The following is a 23,099-nucleotide window of genomic DNA, read 5'->3' on the forward strand; positions in this document are numbered from 1 at the left end:
ACATTTATAGGTTCCATGGATTAAGACAGACATAGTTGGGGCCATCTTTCTACCATCATGGGACATTTTCTCCAACACCTGTGCCCACTCCCTCCTGGCCTAGATGGCATGAATTCCTGAACTAGGTTCATGTTCAGCTCTTTGTCAGACTGTGCAAGAAAAGATGGAGAGGAGAGAGGAGCCTGGGCCTGCTCTGGGTTGAGTCCTGTCTGAGTCCCCGGGAGGGGAGTAGAGGCTCTCTCCATTCAGTGTGAGGGCAGAAGCCAGAGTCACCCCACTGACCCAGCTGAGTTGAAGATGCATTGACAATGGTGACACCCATTTAAGAGACACTCTTCAGTCATCTCAAATGTTGAGGAGATTTTTAGTGACGCAAGGAAGCTATTGCGGTTGACAGATTCAGTGGGAAAAAACAAGAGACAGACAGAACAATGCTGCTTTGCTCCCAGAATGGAAGCAAAGAAAGTACCAGAAAGGAAAGCATCGAGACACAGCCTTGGAGTGGCACACTATGAGGCAGTGGTTGGAGTTCTCTTAGCATTTGTCTGTGAATCTACATGTTAAAAATGAGAAGATGCCCAATAATAAAAGGATACAGAGGGTCATAGAAATCTACAAGTAGAACAATATGATAGGCAGATTTGGGCCCAGGGGTCCCGCTCAAACTAAGGCACCAGCCAAGGACAATACAGGAGGTAAACTTTAAACCCCTTCCCAGATCTAGCCAATGGTCAGAACATTCTCCACAGTTGAGTGGAGAGTGTGATACGACTTTCTCACGTACTCTGGTGCCTCACATTTGACCATGTCCCCTGGAGGGGGAGACCTGGTGGCACTCAGAGGAAGGACAGCAAGTAGCCAAGAAGAGACTTGATACCCTATGAGAATATATAGGGGGACGTAATCCCCCTCAGGAACAGTCATAGGGGAGGGGAATAATGGGAAAATGGGGGGGGGGAGGAATGGGAGGATACAAGGGATGGGATAAACATTGAGATGTAACAAGAATAAATTAATTAAAAAAAAAAAACCGAGAAGATGTGTGTGTGTGTGTGTGTGTGTGTGTGTGTGTGTGTGTTTCCAACAGGGAGAGGCTTTTGGTACTGTCTGTGAGCTCTATACTAGTTCAAATTATATGCATAGATAGAGGTGGCAGCCAGAGCCATTTGGCCTGTGTAGTCTGTGACACTCAGATTCTTGGGGTAGTGCGGTTGGAGTGAGAAAGCAGGGCACCCCCCAGGGCAGCTGCTGTGAGTCCCTTGTGCATTTCCTGAGCCCAGACCTAAGAATTCACCCAGTCATGTGACTGTCATTTGCCTGATGCTGCGGGAGCCCCATGGGAGCCAGGCGTAGGAGAGGCAGAGCTCACTCTGGCTGCCACACTGTTTCTCCCACACCTGCCTCTCAGGGGTGCCGAATGTCCGCAAGCTTATGTCTGTGGTGGTACTTGAAGGCTTCTGCAAGCTGCCATCACTGAGAGCTTTGTCCTGGGGGCCATGTCTCTTCTGAAGGATTCTCAGAGCCCATTGCCCGGCTGCCCAGTGACTCACCTGGGAGTGTTGACCACATCGGCATGTCTGGGCCACTCTGCAGACCAGTGGTCCCATGTGTACACAGAAGTGCGTGGCATCTGGCAGTCTACAAGTCTAGGAGCATTTGTATCTGAGTGCCTAGGTGACTCTGGCCTGCTGTTTTCTCTCCCTGTGCTCTCTTTGCACTGTTGTTACCATTGTTCTACCCTCTTCCTTCCCAAGAGCTCGGCGGCCCTCCTCCTTTTTCCTGAGGATAGCATACTCCACCTGCCACTCACGTTCCTGTACAGGTTGGATGTCCATCTGCTGGGGTCCTTTTGAAGGAGAGACATGTTTTTCCTTTTTTTTTTTTTAAACACAAGAAATTATTTTATTTCTTTCAGTAAGTCTGAATCTGTGGGTTGGGCATGTGCATGTGAGTGAATTGCCCCCAGAGGCCAGAAGAGGGCATCATTCCTTGGAGCTGGACTTGCAGGCAGTTGTGAGTGACTTGATGTCTGAGAACCAACCTGAGATCTAACAGAAGTGCAGTACATCCTCAACCGCTGAGCCATCATCTCTCTAGCCTCAAGGTTTTGTTTCTTTGTTTTTTTGTCACTGAGTTCAGTTTCTTTCTTTCTTTCTTTCTTTCTTTCTTTCTTTTTTTTTTTTTTTTTTTTTTTGAATTAGTGCCTGTCTTTGTTTCTTTTCCTGTTGCTGTGATAAAATACCTTAGCAAAAGCAATAAGGTAGAAAAGGTTTATTCTGACACATGATTGGATGTCACTGCCCATTGTGGTGGCTGAATGAAAATGAGGACGTGGCTGCTCTGTAGGTGCTATTTGTTAACTATTTTATTGGGGTTTCTTATGCTTCTACCTCCCTTCCAACCCTCTATCCTATGTAGGAGACAAAGAAGGTTAGAAAGCACAGGAGATGTATACCTTTTCAGACTTAGTTCCAGCTGGTTAAGTTTCTTTGTGTTTTTGTTTTGTGTGTGTGTGTGTGTGTGTGTGTGTGTGTAAAATACTAATCTCAGTCATCAGGATGTCCAGCAGTCCAGCAACAGCAATCGGCAAGCACAGCAGGATGAACTACCAGCCTTCTTCCTTCTCCGTCCATCTCCTCAAAGCACCTTCCTCTCTCTCTATCTCTGGGCTCGGATATTTATACTCTCCTAGAGTCCTCAGAATTCCACTAAACTCCAGCTAGCAAAGACCACATCCTGCATGAGACAATTGTCAGCTGTGGGACGAACTAAAGCAGCCCAATAGCGCACACTTAGGATTAAAACAAAAAGCTGTTTACATAACTGAGGTTTTAAAGAGACCTAAACTTCCACTACTACACTGCTTTTAGGTACAGCTGAGGAAAAGGTGGTTTTTTTTTTTATTGTAGATATGAGGGAGAGGCATCTGAAAGGGTCCAGACTGAAGGGGGCCATGAAAGTAGAGATGGGGTGGGGAGAGAAGAGAGAGGGAACAAAGGAGAGAGGACCAAGAGTGGATGGAGCCAAGCGAATCAAGAGGACAAGAGAGAGCTTGGCGAATCAAGAGGACAAGAGAGAGCCAAGGTCTAAGAGAGTCAAGAGAGCAGCATGGTCAAAATGGCAGTGTTATATAAGAAAGAGAAGGTAAGGGAGGGAAGCGAATCCCCTGGGTGGAGAGGTTTAGGGTAGGCGGCAGGAGTGAGAAGAGCAGAGAGGAGCCATAGACACTAAGTGAGCCTGGCAGCCAGCATGCTCTTTAGAATGCAGATAGGCACCTCAGCCTTCCCCCCCCCCCCCCAGGTCTCTTTGGGACCTGACAGTGGGGAAATCATGACATCAGAGACATGAGCATCCACAGTCAGGAAGCAGAGGGAGGTAAATGTCAGTTCCCAGCACTGAAGCCTAGGGAATGGTGCTGTGTACTTTTAGGTCGGGGCTTCACAGCCCTGTTAACTCTTAGTCAGGTAATCCCTCACATGTGTCTAGAGGTGTGCCTCCTCGGTGGTTCTGGGTCCTGTCACGTTGACAGTCATTATTTGCCATCACAGTTGTGCCTCTTGCTAACTTGGAACCCCCAACACCTTATTTTTAAGCCATACTTTTTTTTTTTTTTTTTAACCTCTCTTCTCCATAGGTCCATAGCCACCTCGTAATACAAACTGTGTTCAGTCCAATTTCAAAAGTACCCGTAGTCTTTGGTATTCCATTATAATTTAAAAGTCTAAAGCCCAAGGCTTATCTAAGATGTAAGGCAATCTCTTAATTATGAACCTGTAAATAAAAAAAAAAATAAGTCACACGCTTCCAACATACAATAACTTGGTGTAATAAAGAGAAGAGTGAGGTCATAAAAAGGAATCGTTAAAACAAGACCAAACTATCAGGGTAGCCATCAATTCTTTCAGCTCCTGTCTAGTATCTGACCCTTGATGGACTCAACAGGGCAGCAGAGAGCTTAGGTAGCCCCACCTACCCAGCTCTGTTGCCCTCAGCACACATAGCCTCTCTCTTAGGCCTGGTTGACTTCATGCCTGCAGCTTTCTGTGGTGGATGTCCCATGGTCCTCAGGTCTTCATCGCAGCATAGTCTTTACCTTCTGAGCGTCACACAGTGGCCTTCAGGGCCCCCTTGCAGGGAATGTTTTACTACCACACAATCTGGCTTTCGTGGCTTTCTGGAACCTTCCAGAAGCTTCTGGAAGCTTCCATGCAAGCTTCCATGACCTCCTCACTCTCGAATATTTCATGCCTACCGAAGCCTGCACTGTGTGGACGACACTGCCGAATTCTGCTGCCAGTGTGAAGTGCAGCCTGGCCCGCCTTGGGCCACAGCTGTTATCAGCTTCTGTGCTCTGACCCTGGGGAAACAGGTCCCTTAGCAGTGAGCAGGGAACCCCCTGCAGCTGCCCTCTCGGGCCAGGCTGTCTCCTTTCCAAAACTTTGTATTTTCACCAGTTGGAGCCTTTGATGGATGGCTCTTGCCCTCAGGGTGAGCTTGTTCTTAGTTCTCTTGAGAAATCAAGCCACTGATTCCCAGTTGCCAGTTGGTTTCTAAGCAGCCACGATCAACATTCCCGCTGCATTTGTGTAAAAAGCTTGGAGCTTTGACTGGTTCTTTGCCTCCCATTCCTGTGTTTGAAAGCCAAGGTGTGGCTGTCAGAGTCTCCCCCCAAGGGCCTCTGCCCACAGCATCCTCTCCTAAGGGGATGACACTGCAGTTTTCTTCTCACTGGGTGAGAAGCATTGTGGATCACTGTGCGTGCTCATGCCTGCCACTGCACACGTGAGGAGGTCAAAGGAGCACAGTAGTTCCCGCAGACCCATCTGAACCAGGCCAGGCTGGCGTGTACTGACTATCCTATATTCCCAGCTAAGGCTTTGGCTCTCCCAGAAACACTAGAAACCCAGGTTGTTGTTGGCTAGGCATTGCGACAGTGTAACCATAGAAACAGGCATCCGCGAGCCCTCAAAATAGACAGTTATTTCTGCCTTTGACAGCAGAGTCTGTGGGAAGGAAAGGCTGAATACCCAGCAAGAGGTTGGCTCCGAATAGGCAGGCATGGTGGTTTGCCATCATGGGGACTCCAGCAACGTGAACATCCAGGTGCTCCGGACACCTGCAGCTAATAGTGGCTGAGCTGTTGAAGGATGGCATCCAGAGCTCAGAGCCTGCCAGGGTGGAGCCATGGCTGTCCCTTACCAGCATTTGCTCTTCCTCAGCCTCCTCACAATACAACACTGGAGCCATGAGAGAGCTCTCTTCTCGGTGGCTTAAAACAACACACGTGTGTTTTGTACAGTTGGGGAGGTTGAGGATCTAGTCAGAGTGTGGGCGGGGCTGGCTCTTCTGTTAGCTTTAGGAGCAGCTGTCCTCTTGTCCTTCCCAGCTGCTAAAGCTACCACACCTTGGCTCATGGCTGTCACACCAGCCCTCTAGACAGCCAGCGAAAATCCCCAGCCCAGCCCAAGATTCTCAGTATAGTGGTCTTAACCAGCATGCTGGGAAGAGGCCTCTCTGACAGAGCGCCGGGGCTCTCCTAGGAATGCCCTTAGTAGGCTTCACTATGAGAGATAGTGTGACAGGAGAAGGTGGGACCAGTGGGACTCAGAGATGGGGGCCAGAGCACGTCAGTTCCTGAGGGGCCACATCTAGGGACATACCTCTGGTTGTCCCATGGGGATTGGTTGTATGAGGCTGAGCAGGGAGTGAGCGGTTGTTAGACATTAATCCGTGAGCATTATTGCAGCCAGGTTATCAGCGCTTCCATCCCTTCTGGGACAGGCCACTGTTGGGGGCTTCATGGGGCTGGAGAGCAAGGATCTGCCCTGAGCCTGTTGGGAGCTGTAGTGAGCTTCCAGTGAGGCAGTGGGTGGGGCTGTCACTCGGGTTTCCTGGGGCTGGCTCTACAGGTTGGAGATGCTTAGGTGGTGACTGGTTGCCAACACCCCCCCCCCCCCCCCCCCCCCCCCCGCCTCTCACCCTTCCTACAGAGCCCAGGGAGTTAATGCCAGCCCCACAACAGTCCTGGTCTTCACCTGCTCTGCCTTCATGGCCACATTGGGATGTGATTGACCACAGGTGTCCACTGCACATGCACAGAGGCAGCTCCTGGCCTGAAGACCCAGGACCAGTTAGTACCAGAAGCACATCAGGGTCTGGCCTATAGGCAGAAATTGTCCAGCACGTCAGAGACTGAAGAGACTTTTAGTCTGGTATTCTGAATGGCCAGTAGGGGGCATCAAGTGTAGCTCTGGGGTTCAATTATTCCACTTTCATCTGCCTCTGAGATCTGTGCAAGGATTCACTCTCAGCCTGAGTTTTCTTGGATACAAAATGGGGACAATTAGGCTCCCACCCTGAAGTTTATATTAGGGTATTGGATGAAGTCGTTCCCAGCACAGTAAATACTCAATTAACACATTTCCCACAAGGGAGCCTTTCCAGGGGCTGGGTGTTTCCTCTTTGGAGGGTCCTTAGAGCCAAGGATTTTGGTAGGTGTTCAGGGATGTTTGGTGGATGAGTGAACAGTGGTACAGTGGGCAGGGCAGCCGATGACAGCTGCTAATTCTTTCTCCACAGTCTTTGAAGAGCCCGAGGACCCCAGCAACCGCTCCTTCTTCTCAGAGATCATCTCCTCAGTGTCCGACGTGAAGTTCAGCCACAGTGGGCGCTACATGCTCACCAGGGATTACCTCACGGTTAAGGTCTGGGACCTGAACATGGAGGCGAGGCCCATAGAGACCTACCAGGTGTGTGCAGAGGCCTGGCAGCCTCGCGGCCCTCCGTGTGCTGGGAGATCTCCCAGGATCCCCCTTCCTTCCTTGTGCTGACAACCTCACAGACCAGCCACGGGGACTTTCTCGCTGTAGAGGAAGCTGCAGAGAAGCTTTTAGCGCAGCCCTTGGGGTGGCTGAGGAGGCCCCTTCATGGAGCTCCCATGTGTATATAGAACCTCAGTTTCTGGGGAAGGAGGAGAGGAAGGAACAAAGAAAAATATGGAATCAGGCCTCCAGCATACACAGCCTTACCAGTAAGTAGGTAAGCAACACACACACACACACACACACACACACACACACACACACACACACACACATACACACTTCACAAACATCTATGTATGAATTGTGTTCAGTGGTAGCATGGAAGATGTTTCTAGACCCCCAGGGTGGCCTTTTGAGCCAGTGTGCAGGGTGAACTGCTGGGCACTTCTGGGGAAGCTTTATCCATCATCCTACCAGGTCTCTTGCTGGGGCACAGGACAAAGCTGGTTTGCTATTAAAATAACACATGTGCACTGCAGCTCCTTGGTGTTTGGCAAGGGCTTGGGGTAGGGCTTCCTGGTACTGGACCTTAAAGGTGGTCTAGAAATTGGGCATTTGGCATATTCTGGGTTCAAGCATGCCCGTATCAGAAACCTCAGCGTCCACACACATGCCCATCACCTGTTTCATCCTGCTCCAGGAAAGAAAGTACTGGCTGACTGTTCTACAGACAGGGACACGGGGGAATTGGAGAGTGACAGAGGAGTCTCAGCTCAGTGGTGGCAGGCTCAAAGCTCAGCACTGCTTACTTTCCTGCCAAAGGCTGAGGTGTCATGTCCCAGAGGCAGAGCTTCTGGAAGGAGCTCCTAGAAGTCTCATCCTCTGCTGATCTGACCACCCCTTTGTTAGCAGTGGGCAGGGGCTGGGGCTCCCCAATTTTCCAGATCCTACCCTCTGTACTCTGGACAGGGGCAGACCCTCTTGGGTCTCTCTGAAAGTGTCAGCAGTTCAAGAGATTGAGGTGGGAGGCACCTTTGAAGTTATGAGGTGACTAAGCCGGCTCCTTTACACACACACACACACACACACACACACACACACACACACACACACACACATACACACACACACGGCCATCAGGGCACTATGTTCAGCAAAAGCCTATGTGTATGGATTTTTTTTTTTTAGGGAGGGGTGAATGTGGAGCCTCTGGGCCTCTCAAAGCCTGTGAGGCCCCAGTGAAGTGGCAACATTACTTTTTTGGGGGCCAAGGACTAAAGGTAGATGCTTGGCTTTCTGTACAGCTGACCTACAGATTCTAAAATAGCAGTGATAATAACTACAATTGCTTTGGGGGGTGACTTTTATGTCCTTGAAATTGTATGTAGTGGGACTGTGCTTGGCCAGCTTGCAGTACTTGGCAAATGAGAGCTATTTCAGTCCATCAAAAGGAGTCTTGGAGGTGCCGGAGAGATGGCTCAGTGGTTAAGAGGGTCTGCTCTTTCAGAGGACCCAAGTTCAAGTCCCAGCATCCTCATGGTAGCTTACTACAGCCCCAGGGGTGCTGACCCCTTCACACAGACACACATGCAGGCAAAACACCAAGGCACATAAAATAAAAGTAAATAATTTTAAAAAGGAGAGTCTTGGAGTGGCCTTACAGGAGCCGATGGTCCTAAGACTTTTATCATTGTCCTCAGACTGTGGTTTTTGAAGGCACCGGGTCCACAGACTTAGAGCATCCTTCATGGCAGGCCCAGCAAGCCTGGTGCTCACTCTTTCTCCGCAGCTGACGCATTTTCTTTTGCCACCAGGGAGTAGGCAAGGCTTGACACACAGGAGGAGAAGCTGCCCCGCCTGTGCTTAGCTCTGCTAAGGGCTGCTGTGCACAGGAGGCAGGAACATGACAGCCCCGCCTTCTGGCAGGGCTAGCAGTGCCATGAGGCCGGTTCATCCCATAGGGTGCTGGGTCCAGGGATCAGAGAGTGTTAGAGCTTTGACTTCATCCTCTTGGGTCCCAGGTAGGTGGGATCATGGTGATGGTGACACAACATGGTAGGACTGTGAGCCAAAGTCTGGGACAGGAGTGCCCACCCCCCAAGACTGTGGACAGCAATGCCCACCATTTCCCACCCCACCAACGACAGTCTGTACGGTCTAAGCTGTGAATGCTCCCTTTTCCTCTTGTGAATTCTGCTCCCTGGTGTTGTCCCCACAGCCCACCGCTCTGGGTCAGCTGTGTGCGTAGGGCAGGCTATGCGAAGACTGTCCATCCTATGGAGGTGTTGGGGCTTTTTGGTGTCCATTACTCAGCTTGTCCCTCCTTCTCACCAGGTCCACGACTACCTGCGGAGTAAGCTCTGCTCCCTGTATGAGAGTGACTGCATCTTTGACAAGTTTGAGTGTGCCTGGAACGGGAGTGACAGGTGAGCCTGCTGCAGGCATGCAGCCTCAGACACCCTGCCATGCTCTCTCGCCCTTCACCCCAGGGAACTTCCTGTAGTCTGCCACCACAACCCTAACCCTGCCCTTTACCTGCTCGAGGTGTGCAAGAGGATTGGTCCAGGTGCAGGAAGTGTGCCTTTTCTTCACCCCCTTAACTGATGCTCACACCCACTTTGAGCCCCTGTCCCAGGATGCTGTGAGATTCTGGGTCAGCATCAGCCAAGTGCCTCCCATTCCCTGAACCCTCAGATGAGGGCTGTACCCCAGCACCTCCATCCCCAGGAGATAGAAGGCACTGGGCCACCTACACTATTCTCCTGCCATCACAGTGGCAGCCCCATGCTGTTCCTCTGGGGCTCACAACTTGAACTGGTGACCTAGTTGTGATCCACTTTTCCCATCCCACGGCCTGAATCATAGTCCCTACTGCATGGCACAGGCTCCTGTCTTGTCACAGCCTGGGCCAAGCACAGCGCGTGATAGATGGGCCCATTGCATCCTTCATTTCCCCTGCAGACCCCAAGGGCCTGCCTCTCTGTGTGCCCTAACCTTCCACAGCTCAGAAGGTTTTCTGCTAGGAGGTAGGAAATTGCTTCTCTGTCCCCACCCACAGGCCTCAGGCTCAGTTAATTACCTGTGACTTTTCAGTGTGGATGCTCATAAGTGACCTCTCAGGGTCTTCTATGGCTGGATAGGATAAAGGAGAGAGGCTCCAGGTGGATCAAGGGACATAGCATCAGGCATGTTTTTGTACCAGAGCTTCTGTGGTATCGCCTCCCTCCCCACTGTCCCTGTTCTCTGTTGCTGAGTGCAAAAGGGTGGCACAAGAGCCTCGCCACAAATTCCAGGGTGTACATCCACACAGGTGGCATCTGCTTTGCCCTGTGACTGGATGGGTGGGACACTCCAGAGCATCTGAGGTGGCCAATAAGAGTGGCTGTGCTCAAGGCTGAGACTTTGAGCAGGGATGGCGATGACAGGGAAAGGTGCACTCAAGGGCAGTTATCATCCCAAGGAACCAGCTGTTCTTCAGGGGCTCTGAACAGAACCATGATGAGGAGAGGGGTCTGTGCGGTGGTCCATAGTGTCCACTGAAGGACAACGAGAAGGTAGGATAGAGCCCTAGTCTGAGTCAGGGCAAGCAGCCAGTCTTCAGCTTCAGTCAGGGCTCCTATGGTTCTCAGACAGGCAGCCACACCCACCTAGAATCCCCCAGTGAACATCGAGAAAGGGTCTTGGTAGACTCACAGGTGAGGGACTTGCCATAAAAAGATGACTCCAACCTACTATCAAGGGACATTAGGGTAGGTGGCTGAAGGTTGTCACCCACTGCCTGAACTTTATTTTGCCACCAGGGAGCGCATGTAACCAGACAGTGCCTGAGCCTAGCACAAAATCACCAACCCTCTGATGGAGCTCCAGCAGTGGGTCTTGGCATCCTACTTCTGCCAGACACTTCCGGTAGATGTGCCCCCACCCCTCCTTTCTTCCCTCCACGTCTGCTCTCTCTGACCCTGGATCCTGCCGAAGCACATTCCACCTAGCTTGCTCCGCTGTCTCCTCCTCCAGGAAGCTGCCACCCCCTTTACCCCCCTCCATCCTCTGCCTTGCCCCACAGGGTCCCAGAGTTCTCATCCTGTGTCTTGCTATTTGTGATATGATAAATTCTCATCGCCTCTGTACTGTTTCCCTCATCACCAGTGGAAGCGATGTCTGGTAGGAGGGACCCCAGGAGTGTCCAGTCAATGTTTGTCTCTATTCCTGGGCAGTACGAGCAATCTGTCCCTTCCTTCTGCCTCTGGCTTCTTCTGAGCTTAGTCTGTCTATGGGACAGGGACCTCAATTTCTGCATCCCAGTAGCCCAAGGCTAAGGGGAGAATCAAATTGCCCAACCCCGTCCCTGAGGCCTGCTCTTCTGGACTCCTGGGGAGTTTACGCCCCCCGCCCTTGATAAATGGCCAGCGGAGGGCTGGTCACTCTGTGGTGTAACGGCCCTCAGTGGTACCTGCATTCCCCTCCAGCAGCCTTGAGTGGAGGAGGCACAGGGCCCAGCTTTGTTTCTAGTCCTGATTTTCACTCTCCAGTTAGGAACGGATGAATTTGTTTGGGTCAGCCCTCAGAAAGTGGCTTCGTGTAGCCTTGTGCCAATGTCTTGGGCTGAGTGTCCGCCCCTCCCCAACACACACACACACACACACACACACACACACACACACACGGTCTTGGGTTTCTCTTGGCAACAGTGTTCCATGTTTTGCACACACAAGGCTGGTGTAGGCCTATCTTCTTTCCTCATCACCCACTGAAACGGTTTGCGCATCCCCTCCTCTGTGGCAATCAGCTTCTTCCTCCTCCTCTCCCCATAGCTTTTCCAGCCTTCCCTAGAATCAACCTTAAATCCTTTTCTGTAAACCCAGGCCTGATTCCTAAGTGCGTCGTGGAGATAACCTACTTCATGCCTCACTAAGATGGAGTCCCTGGTTAGGTGGGGAGCAGCAGGGGTGGGGCAGAAGTCTGTTTCCAGAGTCTCCCGTCCTGCTGTGGTCTTTGCCTCACCCCGTGCGATCCGTGGCCATGAGCATTCGTTCACTTGTTGGGTAAGCTAGCCAATCATGTTGTAGATGGGGATGTAGGCCTGGCAGGTTCAGAGGTTCTGGCACAGTCACAGTTACTGCTCATTGTCATCTCTACCACTATTGGGGCTACAAGCAAGGATTGTCCCTCTTGGCATGTATAAACAATGGGACGGTACCTTTAGTGTTGCAGCACTGGGTAACGGTCCTAAAGTAGAAATAGCAGCTGACATGTAAGAGGGTGCCAGGGTTGTGGCAGAGAAGCAGACCAAGCTCCCTGTGCGGGGAGTGACAGCCCATAGCTCTGGAGTGTCCCTGTCCCCTCTGTCCTTCCACACTGACCGCCGTCTCCTTCTCTCACCAGTGTCATCATGACGGGGGCCTACAACAATTTCTTCCGCATGTTCGACCGCAACACCAAGCGGGATGTGACGCTGGAGGCCTCCAGGGAGAGCAGCAAACCCAGGGCGGTGCTCAAGCCGAGGCGCGTGTGTGTGGGCGGCAAGCGGCGGCGCGACGACATCAGTGTGGACAGCTTGGACTTCACCAAGAAGATCCTGCACACGGCCTGGCACCCAGCTGAGAATATTATCGCCATTGCAGCCACCAACAACCTGTACATCTTCCAGGATAAGGTCAACTCTGACATGCACTAGCCGGCCTCAGTGGCCCTCCTCGGCCACCTCTGTATGGAGGCAGGATGAGCACGGTGGCCATTGTAGGGACATGAGTCCCTAGGCTGAAGTCGCCTTGGATGGTGATTGCCGGTTTAAACAAAGGGAAGGAAGGAGCCTCTCAGTCACAGGTGATAAAATGGATGTGCCTGGCAGGCCTTGGTCCCAGGCTCCTTTGTTTACGGCCCTCCTGTCTCAGGCTGGGCCTTTCATTAATATCAGGACTTTATTCATGTCCAGGGTGATTTTTACTGCAGCGGGTCAGTTCCTGTCAGGGAAAGTGAAACTGGTCCCTGATGAGGCTCCCGAGAAAGAGTGCACACACGCCAGTCAGGATCTGCGGGTCCTTGACGGAGCCAGCCGTGTGCCCTGGCTCGGTGCTGCTGGTTCATGTTGGATTTTAGACGGTTGGATTCTCACTGAGCGCTGGCAATGCCAGCTCCTTGCTTGGGTGTTTGGGATATCTTTCCATATTCTAGGTGCCAGGCCAGGGCAGGTTCTGAGAGGTGGAGCCAAAGTCCCACGGTTAATCGTGAGGCAGGGCTGAGTGCCATGTGTGGGTTTTCCAGGCTGGGGGTAAGTCCTGAGAAGCAGGACTGGGGACCCTGTGTGGCTGTAGCCCTCACCTCACTGCCATCCGTTTGTGAGTGCCCACTGCACGCTGGGCATGGTGCTCAGCCCTTGGTAGCTGTGGTTGGATCCCCGCAGCTGCTCTGTGGTGGCTTTGCTGTCACCCTTCCACGCTAGCCAGTCATCTTCCCACGGCTGATGGTGGGTCCTGTCCCTGATTGTAGAATCTTCATGCCCATGACACAAGTGTTCACTCATTTCCGGAAGTCCCAGCTGAGAACCAGGCTCTGCTGGAACTGGGGTGTGGTTACCATCCCCTCTGTACACAGGAGGAAACCAAGGCTCTGAGCAGAGAAACAGGGTGCCTAAGGAATCATATCCCGAGGGTTGAGTTGGAGGTCCTATGCAGGTCTTTTTACAGGCTCTTTCTAACCCACCACATTGGTGACTGGTCCTCAAGCAGCATTCCAAGGGAAGGCTTTGGAAGGAAAGCATCCTCAAATGGTGCAGTCAGAGCAGGTGCACAAGACAGAAGATGGAAGAGAGTGGCATACGAGCTTGCCTCCCCAGATGCACTTCACCCACCTTGTACCTGCAGCTTTCTCCTCACCATCCCAGCTGCTCCCCAAGGAGGTTGCATGAAGCCACAGGCAGCCCCAGAGGATGTTTACTTGGACCTCCCCAAGGCCACAGATCGGTGGCCATTCCCATTGACGCCCTGCTCCATGCTCACTCCTGGAATCCCAAGTACCACAGGGCTTGGCATTTTGACTCTGGAAGCGGAGAACAGAGGGGCTTTAGTTTTTACAACATGGACTGCCACCCAGGAAACAGACGCAACAGAGCTTTTTTTTCTCAGTGGATCAAGGTATCCTTGTGTGTGTCAAAGCACAAACCGCATGCACACTCACTTCTGGCCATGTATTTACACAGAAACTGGGTCCATTACATTTTTTTTTTTTTAATCAACGTGAATGAAGAATGTTCATTTATCTATCACTGTAAAATTCAGGCGCTCTGGACAGTATTATATGTACATATAGACCCTGATGCAAGTTAGCAATCAAAAGGTTGGGCGATTTTCCCCCTCTTGGAAAGGAGTTGAAGGGTGTGGCCAGTTGTATATGAAATCCCGTTGAAGCCAAAATCCAGGTGAGAGGGCCTTACACACTGGCCTGGATCTCTGGCACACACATCTGCCTTTGTGGCTCAGCGTTAGAGAGGATACTTGCCTTGGGACCTGGATCCTGCTGTGAGATCACAGGTTTCACACATACCGTCTCCAAAGTCAAATCTTACATGATCTTCCAAAGGAGGGGGTCTTACACAAGCCTTGGTTTCTATGCTTCTGTTTTAAACATTGGGTACCAAAATAGAAGAGGAAAAGAGAGAGAAAGCTATTCTAAGAAAAGCATGTCTTTGGGACCCCAGGAAATCACCCAGGTCCAGAGCGGACTGCAAATAATAATGTGTGTTCTTGATTGAGAAATAAAAGGTGTGGAGGGGGGAGGGGCAATGTGAGAAGAAATAGCAGAAGGACCAGAGCCTTGCAAGCCACACAGACTTGGCCACCGTACTCTGCTTAAGTTCTCTGGTCTTGAATATGTGGCATTTCCCATAGTCATTGCGACATTGTTGGGGTTTTGAGTTTGTTTTCTTCTGCTTTGATTCCTCTCTGGGGGCGAAGCCCTTGGAGGGCATTGGGTATGTACGTGCTGGTAACATAGTCAGGCCCAATCGTTTGGGCTTCTGTGGCTCATAGGTGCATTCTTTCTTTCTTCGGTGTCTCACAAATTATCCAACTGTTGAATAAAATTATAAATATGTTAATACCAGCTTTTTCCAATAAAATAACAAATGTTACATCTAAGACGAGGCTCAGAAGGCTGCTAATTAGTGAACTGACCTGGGAGGGGAGCCTTTGGGAGGCGGTGGGATGGGTGGGGCAGGGAGTGGTGCCCATCAACCCTGGGCTGCATCTGGCAATGTCTGGCTGCCTCTGATCCTAACCCAGGTGTCAGCAGGGACAGACACCAGTAGTCCTACAGATCTGGCGCGTGCCTTGGGGAGGGCTCCCCAGATGGTGCCCGCGGGTCCACTGCCTGGCATGTGTTTCATGATGGGTGGCCTGTCTCTCTTTGTAGCAGGTGTGTATAACTCACCACAAACCTAGGTAAGAAAACTGAGGCTCAAAGGGAAGGAAGCATTGGCCTTGTATCCCCATTGCTATCTGTGCTATCTGGGGCTGCCCTCAGCTCCAGTGCTTCTTGGTGGCCTCACCCTGCAGAGGCCCCCAGGGTTCTGGGGATGGACAGCTGGGTGGAGGAAGGCCCTCCATAGGCAGCTGGACCATTAGGAAGGCAGGGCTTCCATCCCCCTTGTATTCCCTGCAGCCCAGACCTCAAGCTTTTATGATAAGGAGGGAGGCAGAGGCGGAGCTAAGGCTGCCATCTGTCAGCATCAGGATGGAAAGGCCACTTCCTGGCTCTGTGTCATTTGGCTGACCTCTGACCCACATGTGTAAATAGAGTGTGCCTCCTCAGGACCTCTGGGTTACTAAAGAGAAAAAACTTTCTTCATGGGCCCCTCTGTGCCCTGAGCAGGCTGTGACACAGGATTGGCTAGCCTAAGCTCCATAGGATGCTTCTCATAGAGTGTGGATGGAAACACTGAGGCTCAGAGGTGACTAAGTATCATGTCTGAGTTGGTAGAACTAGTCGATGGTGGGTCAGGATTCAAACCATCACAGCCAAGGTGCCAGCACAGTGTGGATGCTCAGGTTGGTATCTGATACTGTGACCCCAGCTCATCAAGTCTAACTTTAGCTACAGTGATGGAATACCATCACTGGGAGACAGTGGTTGTCCCCATAATCTTTGAGGTAGAGGGGCTGTCCTGGATGACCCAGATGGTCCCATCCTGAGCTCGCCTGAGGCAGGAGGCTATCCTGACTGTATTAAAAGAAACATTTTGGAGGCATGGCCTGAAGATAGGACAGCCATGGCTGCCTGCAGAGGTGGAGGACAAGCCACAGCCACACTAGAAGGCCTCTAGCCTCTCACTGGCCTGAGGCTTGCTGATGGTAGCTAGCCATTGAGCCCTAGGCATCCTCTGGTCTCCTCCCTGGTGCCCAGACTACAAGCATAAGCTCTCATGGTCAGCTTTTTTTTTTTCCCTGTGGATTCCAGGAATTGAACTTAGGACCTCACGCTCGCCCAGTAAGCATTACTGACTGAGCTATGTCACTGTTGGCGGCTCTAGAGGATCTAGCTCTGCCAACCTTGACTTTTTCTACTGAGAGCCACAATAGACCTAACGTCTCCAGACTGCAGCGATGAGTATGTGTTCTTCTAAAACACCGAGTTTGTGGCCATTTGTCACAGAAGCCCCGGGACCAGGACACTGGTACCTTCCCTCAGGTCACCTAGGACCATTCTCACCTCTCCTCATGGACAGGCTGCTCAGGGAGGCCGCAGAACAGGCAACAAGGGTAGCCACTGCATCCACCCTGACCACACCTAGGCCTTCCTGAAGGGAGAGGAGTGGATCCCAGATCCAGAACTTCAACAGTAGAGGGGCAGCCAGCCACACCTGCGCCCTGGACAGCAGACAGGATCCCCTGCTGCCCCGGGGAGGAGCTTCGTGAAGCAATGCTCCAGGTCAGGCTCCGGCTTTTCCAGAGCCGGCAGCTGCCATCTGCCCTTTGAAAACGAACTGGGGTGTAAATCTCTCCACAGCCCCGCGGGCTCTGGGTGATCACTGCACCTGTCAGTCCTTTCACTGAGTCATGGGTAAGAATGGGGACCCCTCTGGGTCTGGGGCGATAAATCTGTCAGTGATGCTAGCTGTGCAAGCATGAAGACCTGGAGCCCACAGAAAAAAGGCAGATTGTGGGTGCAGGAGGGTTCCTGGGGCTCACTGGTCATCTGGCGAAAGCACCAAGCCTGGGGCAGTGAGAGGCCCTGTCTCAAAAAGCATGGTGACAGCTCCCAGGAGCAATGTCCAAGGTTAACCTCTGACCTCCACGTGCACAGGTGTACCCGTGCACGCACGCATGCATACACACAGGCACACACACACACACACACACACACACACACACACACACTGTATATGGATGACTCAGTGCCATGCTGGTGGCAGAAGCAGCCCCCAGAGCCTCTGGTCAGAATGCCCATACTGTGCCTAGATGTTACAGCTGCCCCAACAGTATGGGGCCTGCCGGCGTTGTGCAGGCAAATGTTTTTAGCTACTGTCCAAACTTTTGCCCCACCTAGAGCTATATAGTCGTGCCCACTGATGGAGACCCTAAGGTCCCTGCCACCATACACTCCTTGTTTCTTATTATAGTGAACCCACACTCAGTACTGTTAGTCCTCACATTGCAGAGATGAGAGACTGGAGGGTCAGAGAGGCCTGGGGGACTGCCCATGGGCCAGACTGGAGCCTGGGTCTCTGATACCTATGCAGGCACATGTTCTAGAGCTGAGATGAGCATGGGAGGGGCATTCTTCCTGTCCCCAGAACCTTGTTCTTCCTGATCTCACACTTGCTGGCCACAGGATGATGCTTAGACAGCAGCAGGAATCAAAGAGTGTTCCCAGTTCCCATATCTGTACACTGCAAAAGGCTGCTGCTCTCTGGCTGTGGCCATTCTGATGGAAACCACTATTGTGCTGGGTGTAGTGGCTCATGCCTTTAATCCCAGTGCTCAGGAGGCAAAGGCAGGTGGATCGCTGTGAGTTCGAGGCCAGCTTGGTCTACAAAGAGAGTCCAGGACAACCAGGGCTATAAGAGAAACAAAGAAAAAAAAAAAGACTACCCAGGCCTAAGCTTAACAGAGCACCTAGACAGAATCACTAAGATTGTGTGTGTGTGTGTGTGTGTGTGTGTGTGTGTGTGTGTGTGTGTGTGTTCAGAGGTCAACCTTGAGTGCTCCAGATGCTCCTGTCTTTGCCTTCCCAGCACTAGGATTACATCCCCCCCCCCCCCAAAACACACACACACCCAGGTTGTTTGTTTTGTTGTGGTCCTGGGGATCGAACTCAGGCCCTTATGTTTACACTACGAGCACTTTACCGACTGAGCCCACCCCCTGGGCCCCCACAACCACTACATTCTAATCAATCAACCTTGTAGAATCTTCAACATAGACTATTTTCTCCTGGGAACTTCAGTTCCCAGGGCAACAGTGCTTTGTGGAGAAGGCCACATCAGGCCCCAGCAGATAAAGCCTCTCCTCTGCCCCCACCAAGGTGGGTGTCGGACCAAGAGGATAAGTGAGAGCCACACAGGTGGTGTCCTTGTCACTATACCATACCTTAGCCTCAGGATGTCTGAAAATGGCCAAGTCCCTGGCAGGCAAGAATATTACTTCTTTGAACTTCATTAAACAAACTGAGCCGGGAGTGATGGAAACATCCAGAAAAACAAAATTTATTCAGGAAAAAGAGATGTCTTCACTTTGTTGACAGCTGTGGAGTCAAAGCACGCAGGCTCCTTGGGCTTCTTTCTTTTTTAGATTTATTAGTTTTAATTTAGGTATACCATTGGATGCAGTACCTGTGGAGGCCACAAGAGGGCCATCATAGCACCCAGGAGCTGGAGTTACAGCCCACTGTGAGCCAGTACTCTTACTGTCTCTCCAACCGTTGTGGAGACTTTGATAGGGTGGGAAAGAAGATCCCCCAGGACCGTGGGTGCTGCCCTGGGGGAGGGCTGGAGATTCTATCATTAGCTGTTGTGTAAAACAAAACAAAATAAAATTGTCAAGGAGCTGGTGGTGGTAGTGCACACCTGTAATCCCAGCACTCGGGAGGCAGAGGCAGGGGATATCTGTGAATTTGAGGCCAGCCTGGTCTACAAAGTGAGTCCAGAACAGCCAAGGAGACACAGAAAAAAAAAGCCCTGTCTCAAAAAACCAAAATAAAAAGTGTCACCAATAAGCAGTATAAAGCTATGCCAGTCATCCCCTCCCAGTTTCTGCAGTCAGGCTCCAGGATCAGACAGGCCCTGGGCAGAATCTCAGAGGAGCTCACAGTCAGGCTGCACTTCTGGGGTCACACGGGTGAAGGCTGTCCCATTTGCTCAGATGGCTGTTGGCTTGCACACAGGCCTGTCCATGGAGTCACCCAGAGACACTGCCCTGGGAGCAGCCTTGCCCAGGCCTGGCATCCCTTATAGAGGGTCTGCTCTCTTGACCACACTCTGCTGCTCGGCGACCAGCCTGCTGCACTAGAGCAGATGCAGCAGGTGTCTGGAGACCATGGGCTATTGAGAGGATCACCCCAGCACCTCAGCAAGAAAAGACAAATAATACAGCCTCAAGTTAACTCGACTCGGTATACGCCCTGGCGGCCACTCATCCTTCCTGGGCCAATTATGCACCCAGGCATAGTGAAAAGCAGAGAAAGAGGGTTTATCCATCCACTGTGACCGCATTGGAAAGAGGAACAAAGCAGTCCAGTGACATCCCCCCAAGTCCTTTTCAGGGTTCTGACATGAGGCTGGGTGTCCTAAGCCACTTTCAGGTGGCACTGGTTCCATCCAGGTGGTCTCCAATCCCCTTCCTGCCCCATACCCTCTTCCTGAGTTGCCACCACTCTCTGCAGCTGCTGTTGTTCTTGGTGTAGCCTCCAAGTCCCAGCACGCACTGCAGGTCAGCTCACTGTCATCTGGGACAGCCAGGAGCCAGTACCACTATGCAGTGGGATTACAGGGGACAAGAAACGGGGGTGGGTGGGTGGGGGACAGGACTTTTCAGCCTTTCAAGATGAGGCCTGTGTCCTCCAGGTCTGCAGATAGGAATGACAAATGCTGGAAATCAGCAGGTTAGGGTGACATCCCCCAGGCCCACAGAGGGGTGTTGAAGCTGAACTCGGAACCCAAGTTCCTCCTCTTGTTGCACTCAGTAGGCCCTGAGGACACATGTTGGGTGGACAGCTGGGTGATGCAGAGAAACACTGACTGTCGTTTGTCCCTTCACAGTGTTTCAGGAAACACCATGAAAACTCACAGTTCTCACTACCTTGCCTGTTTCCCATGTTTGGACTTCAGGTATATGGGCTTGACTGTGGAGCCTCCCACTGTCTACTCTTCCCTCCCTCCTCCCCCCAGGCCCCCCTTCCCTCCACCGCACCCCCCCCCCAACTTCCGGACTCCCAGCATTCTCTCTGAGACTCATGGAGTCTGTGCAGCTGACTAATCCTAACAGTGACAGGTAAAGATAGCTGGGCTCTGTCTGTTCCAAGGAACGCATTGAAACAGTCACTCCCCACTCTGGTGATTATTTCCAGCGCTGGAAGCTGTCGTTGCTAGGACACGGTGCTGGAAGCGTAGAAGCTCTGCTCTGTCTGCGTGTCTAGTGGTTGGACTTCAGCCGTGTCACTTTGATCACCTTGGAGGAGAGACTGGAGCTGAGGCAATGAGTGAGACCACCCCTTGGCCAGGGCTTTTGCGCAGATAGCTCTGCCCATCTATGTCGAATCTCGAGTGCCCAGAGGTGGTCAACCTTCCTAATGCTGCAACTCTTTAATACAGTTCCTCAAGTTGTGATCCCTAACCATAATGTTATTTTCGTTGCTTCTTCATAACTATCATTTTGCTACCGTAAATTTGTTGTGAATCGTAACATAAATATCTGTGTTTTCCATGGTCTTAGGTGGCCCCTGGGAAAGGGCTATCCAACCCCAAAGGGGTCACTGAGAGCCACTACCCTAGCAGGACTTGGCGTGTTATTAGACATCTTGTTTCCCTTTCCAGTGTGGCCACATAAAACAGCCTCTGATCTCTCCTTTCCACTATTCCTCGTGTGTTTAGTTGGCCTATTGAAAGAGGTGTCCCGCCCTGAGCTTGCAGGACCCAGGTTCTGCCCCTAGCAACTCTGATAATATCTGACCCTTGGGACAAAGCTTCTGGACCAAGAGTGAGTGAGTGAGCATCCTGATTCTGGCCCTCCAGAGACAGCTACACAGTGATTCTGGCCTGTGGGTGTGGTAGTTGGACTGCACACAGGGCAGCAGGACCAGGCCTAGGTAGGTCTGGACAAAGGAGGCTGCACCCCCTTCCTCCAACCAAGACCTGCCTGGGACAGAGATTGCTGTGGCTGAAGGGCCTCAGGCTGCACACTGGGGTCAGGACCCTTAGGGAGCAGGCCTCCCTCTCCCCAATATAAACCTACTTTCAAGAATGGCAGGCTGCCTCCAGGGAAGTTTTAGAAAGGGGAAGGCAAGACGTGAGGATGGGGGACCCTGCCACCAGCCCCGCCTTTTCTCAGGTCTCCCTCCTGGTTGTATGGAATGCACCTAGGCCGGTAGCTAATGTAGATAAGGAATATTTCAGACAGTGAGTCAGATACGGGCCAAATGGTTTCTGTCAGATGGCCAGGAGGAAGGAGGGCTGCTTGCGTGCCGGAGTGCTGTGCAGACAGCCGGGGGACACCAGGCCCTCTGTTTGGATCCAGTGCTTTAGCTAAGCTCCGATATAAACACTGCTGTTTTCCATTTTAAATACTTTCAGAATCAGCAAGGACGTCACAGTGCCTCTGGCTCAAGAATTCCTGTTCAGGAATGTTCTTTTTAAAAAAGAGCCTGTATTTATTTATCAATGTCTTGTGACCACCTTCCCAGACAATCAATTCTTCTCCCCTTGAAACAGCTGATGAGGCTGATGCTAGCAGGGCTTGCACCACTGGAAGGGGGCAGGCATGGGGCTCAGCAGCTGGAGAGCAACCTTCTGGCTACACCCCAGGGTGTTGGATGGCATTACCTTTCTGCACAGGGGTCATTGTAAGGAAGCTCTGAGAAGTGCTGACCCAGATAGGGACATGGAGGCTGAGGATAGCTGGCATTGCAGGGCTCTTAAGCACACGGGGCTTTGATGTGGAGAAGTGGTACCCAGAATCGGTGACCGCCTGGGGTTCTCCCCACGAGTCCACTCCACTCCCAAGGGAGATCACTCATGATGTGATCGCAGCAGTGTGGTGGCCTGGGGACAGGCCTATGTCAGTTCTATCCTGGCACTCTGAACCTAGTGTCTTCTGTAGATGAGCTTGTCACAGACACTCCCCATCCAACTAAGATGACTCGAAGTCATCTGTGCTTTGGTCCAAGAACTCCACACAACCAGTGGCATGATGACTTCATGTTGTAGCTTTGTGGCTGGAGGATGGGGATGGGTAGTGCTGGACAGCCGGCCACACCACTGCCAGGGAAGTCACCCAAGAGCAAGCACATGAACTAGTGGCTCCTGAACATCCCTTTAACATGTAGGAGTTTGAGGCAGACCTATGGGGCAAAAAGATGAAGCTGCTACCACCCCCAGCATCCCGGATGACCCTGAGGCAGCCACATCCTTTAATGTCGACCCAGGTTAGGTGATGAAGACTCCATTCTACATTCTCTGACACCAGCAGGAAGGGCCTGTCTGCAAGCACCAGATTTCTTTCTTGTCTCTGTCACACACAGAGGCTGGTAGTCCTCACCACCTTCAGGAGAGAAATCAAATGGCAGCTTGGTGGTCCACCCTTAGAATCTCAGGACTGGGGAGGTTTGAGGTAACAAGATCACTGAGTTCAAGGCCAGCCTACTTTACACAGTAGATTTCAGGCCATCCTGAGCTACATACAGTGAGACCCTATGAAATTAAATAAAACAAAACCCCAAAAAGTGGCACACAGGAGGCCTACATAGGGCCTAACCTAATCAGCGTTAACTATCAACTTAATTCAAGCTCGAATCACCTGAGAACAGAGTCTCAATTGAGTGACTGAGATCAGATCAGAGTGGTCTGTGGGCATGCCTATGGGGTTTATCCTGTTAATAGAGGTAGGAGTGCACAGCCCATGGTGGGCAGTTCCATTCCCTAGGCAAGTGGTGCTAGGCTGTATAAGAAAGTTAGCTAGGCATGGGTCTGTGAGTGAGCTAGAGAGCCAGCCCCACCAAGCACAATTTCTGGCCCCATGGTTCCTGCTGTACATCCTCGGCTGTGAGGGAGGAAAACCAAACAGGCCTGCCTTGAGTTCCTGCCCTGCCCTTCCTCAGTGACGCACTATGATGTGCAAATACAAGCCAAGT

The 23,099-nt window shown here is 51.7% G+C and overlaps 1 protein-coding gene across 2 annotated transcripts in view; it reads left to right on the top strand.

Moving 5' to 3' along the window:
• Positions 1-13,028, top strand: part of Ppp2r2c (protein phosphatase 2 regulatory subunit Bgamma) — an 85,198-nt gene extending 72,170 nt beyond the window's left edge. For both annotated transcript variants that reach the window (XM_051164788.1, XM_051164790.1), the window contains exons 7-9: positions 6,580-6,749; positions 9,099-9,190; positions 12,147-13,028. In XM_051164788.1, the coding sequence (XP_051020745.1) occupies positions 6,580-6,749; positions 9,099-9,190; positions 12,147-12,438 (554 nt within the window). In that variant the 3' untranslated portion in view covers positions 12,439-13,028. The remainder of the gene's footprint in view (positions 1-6,579; positions 6,750-9,098; positions 9,191-12,146) is intronic.
• The last annotated feature ends 10,071 nt before the right edge of the window (positions 13,029-23,099 follow it).

The sequence above is a fragment of the Acomys russatus genome, chromosome 22 (assembly GCF_903995435.1).
Source record: "Acomys russatus chromosome 22, mAcoRus1.1, whole genome shotgun sequence".
NCBI lineage: Eukaryota > Metazoa > Chordata > Mammalia > Rodentia > Muridae > Acomys > Acomys russatus.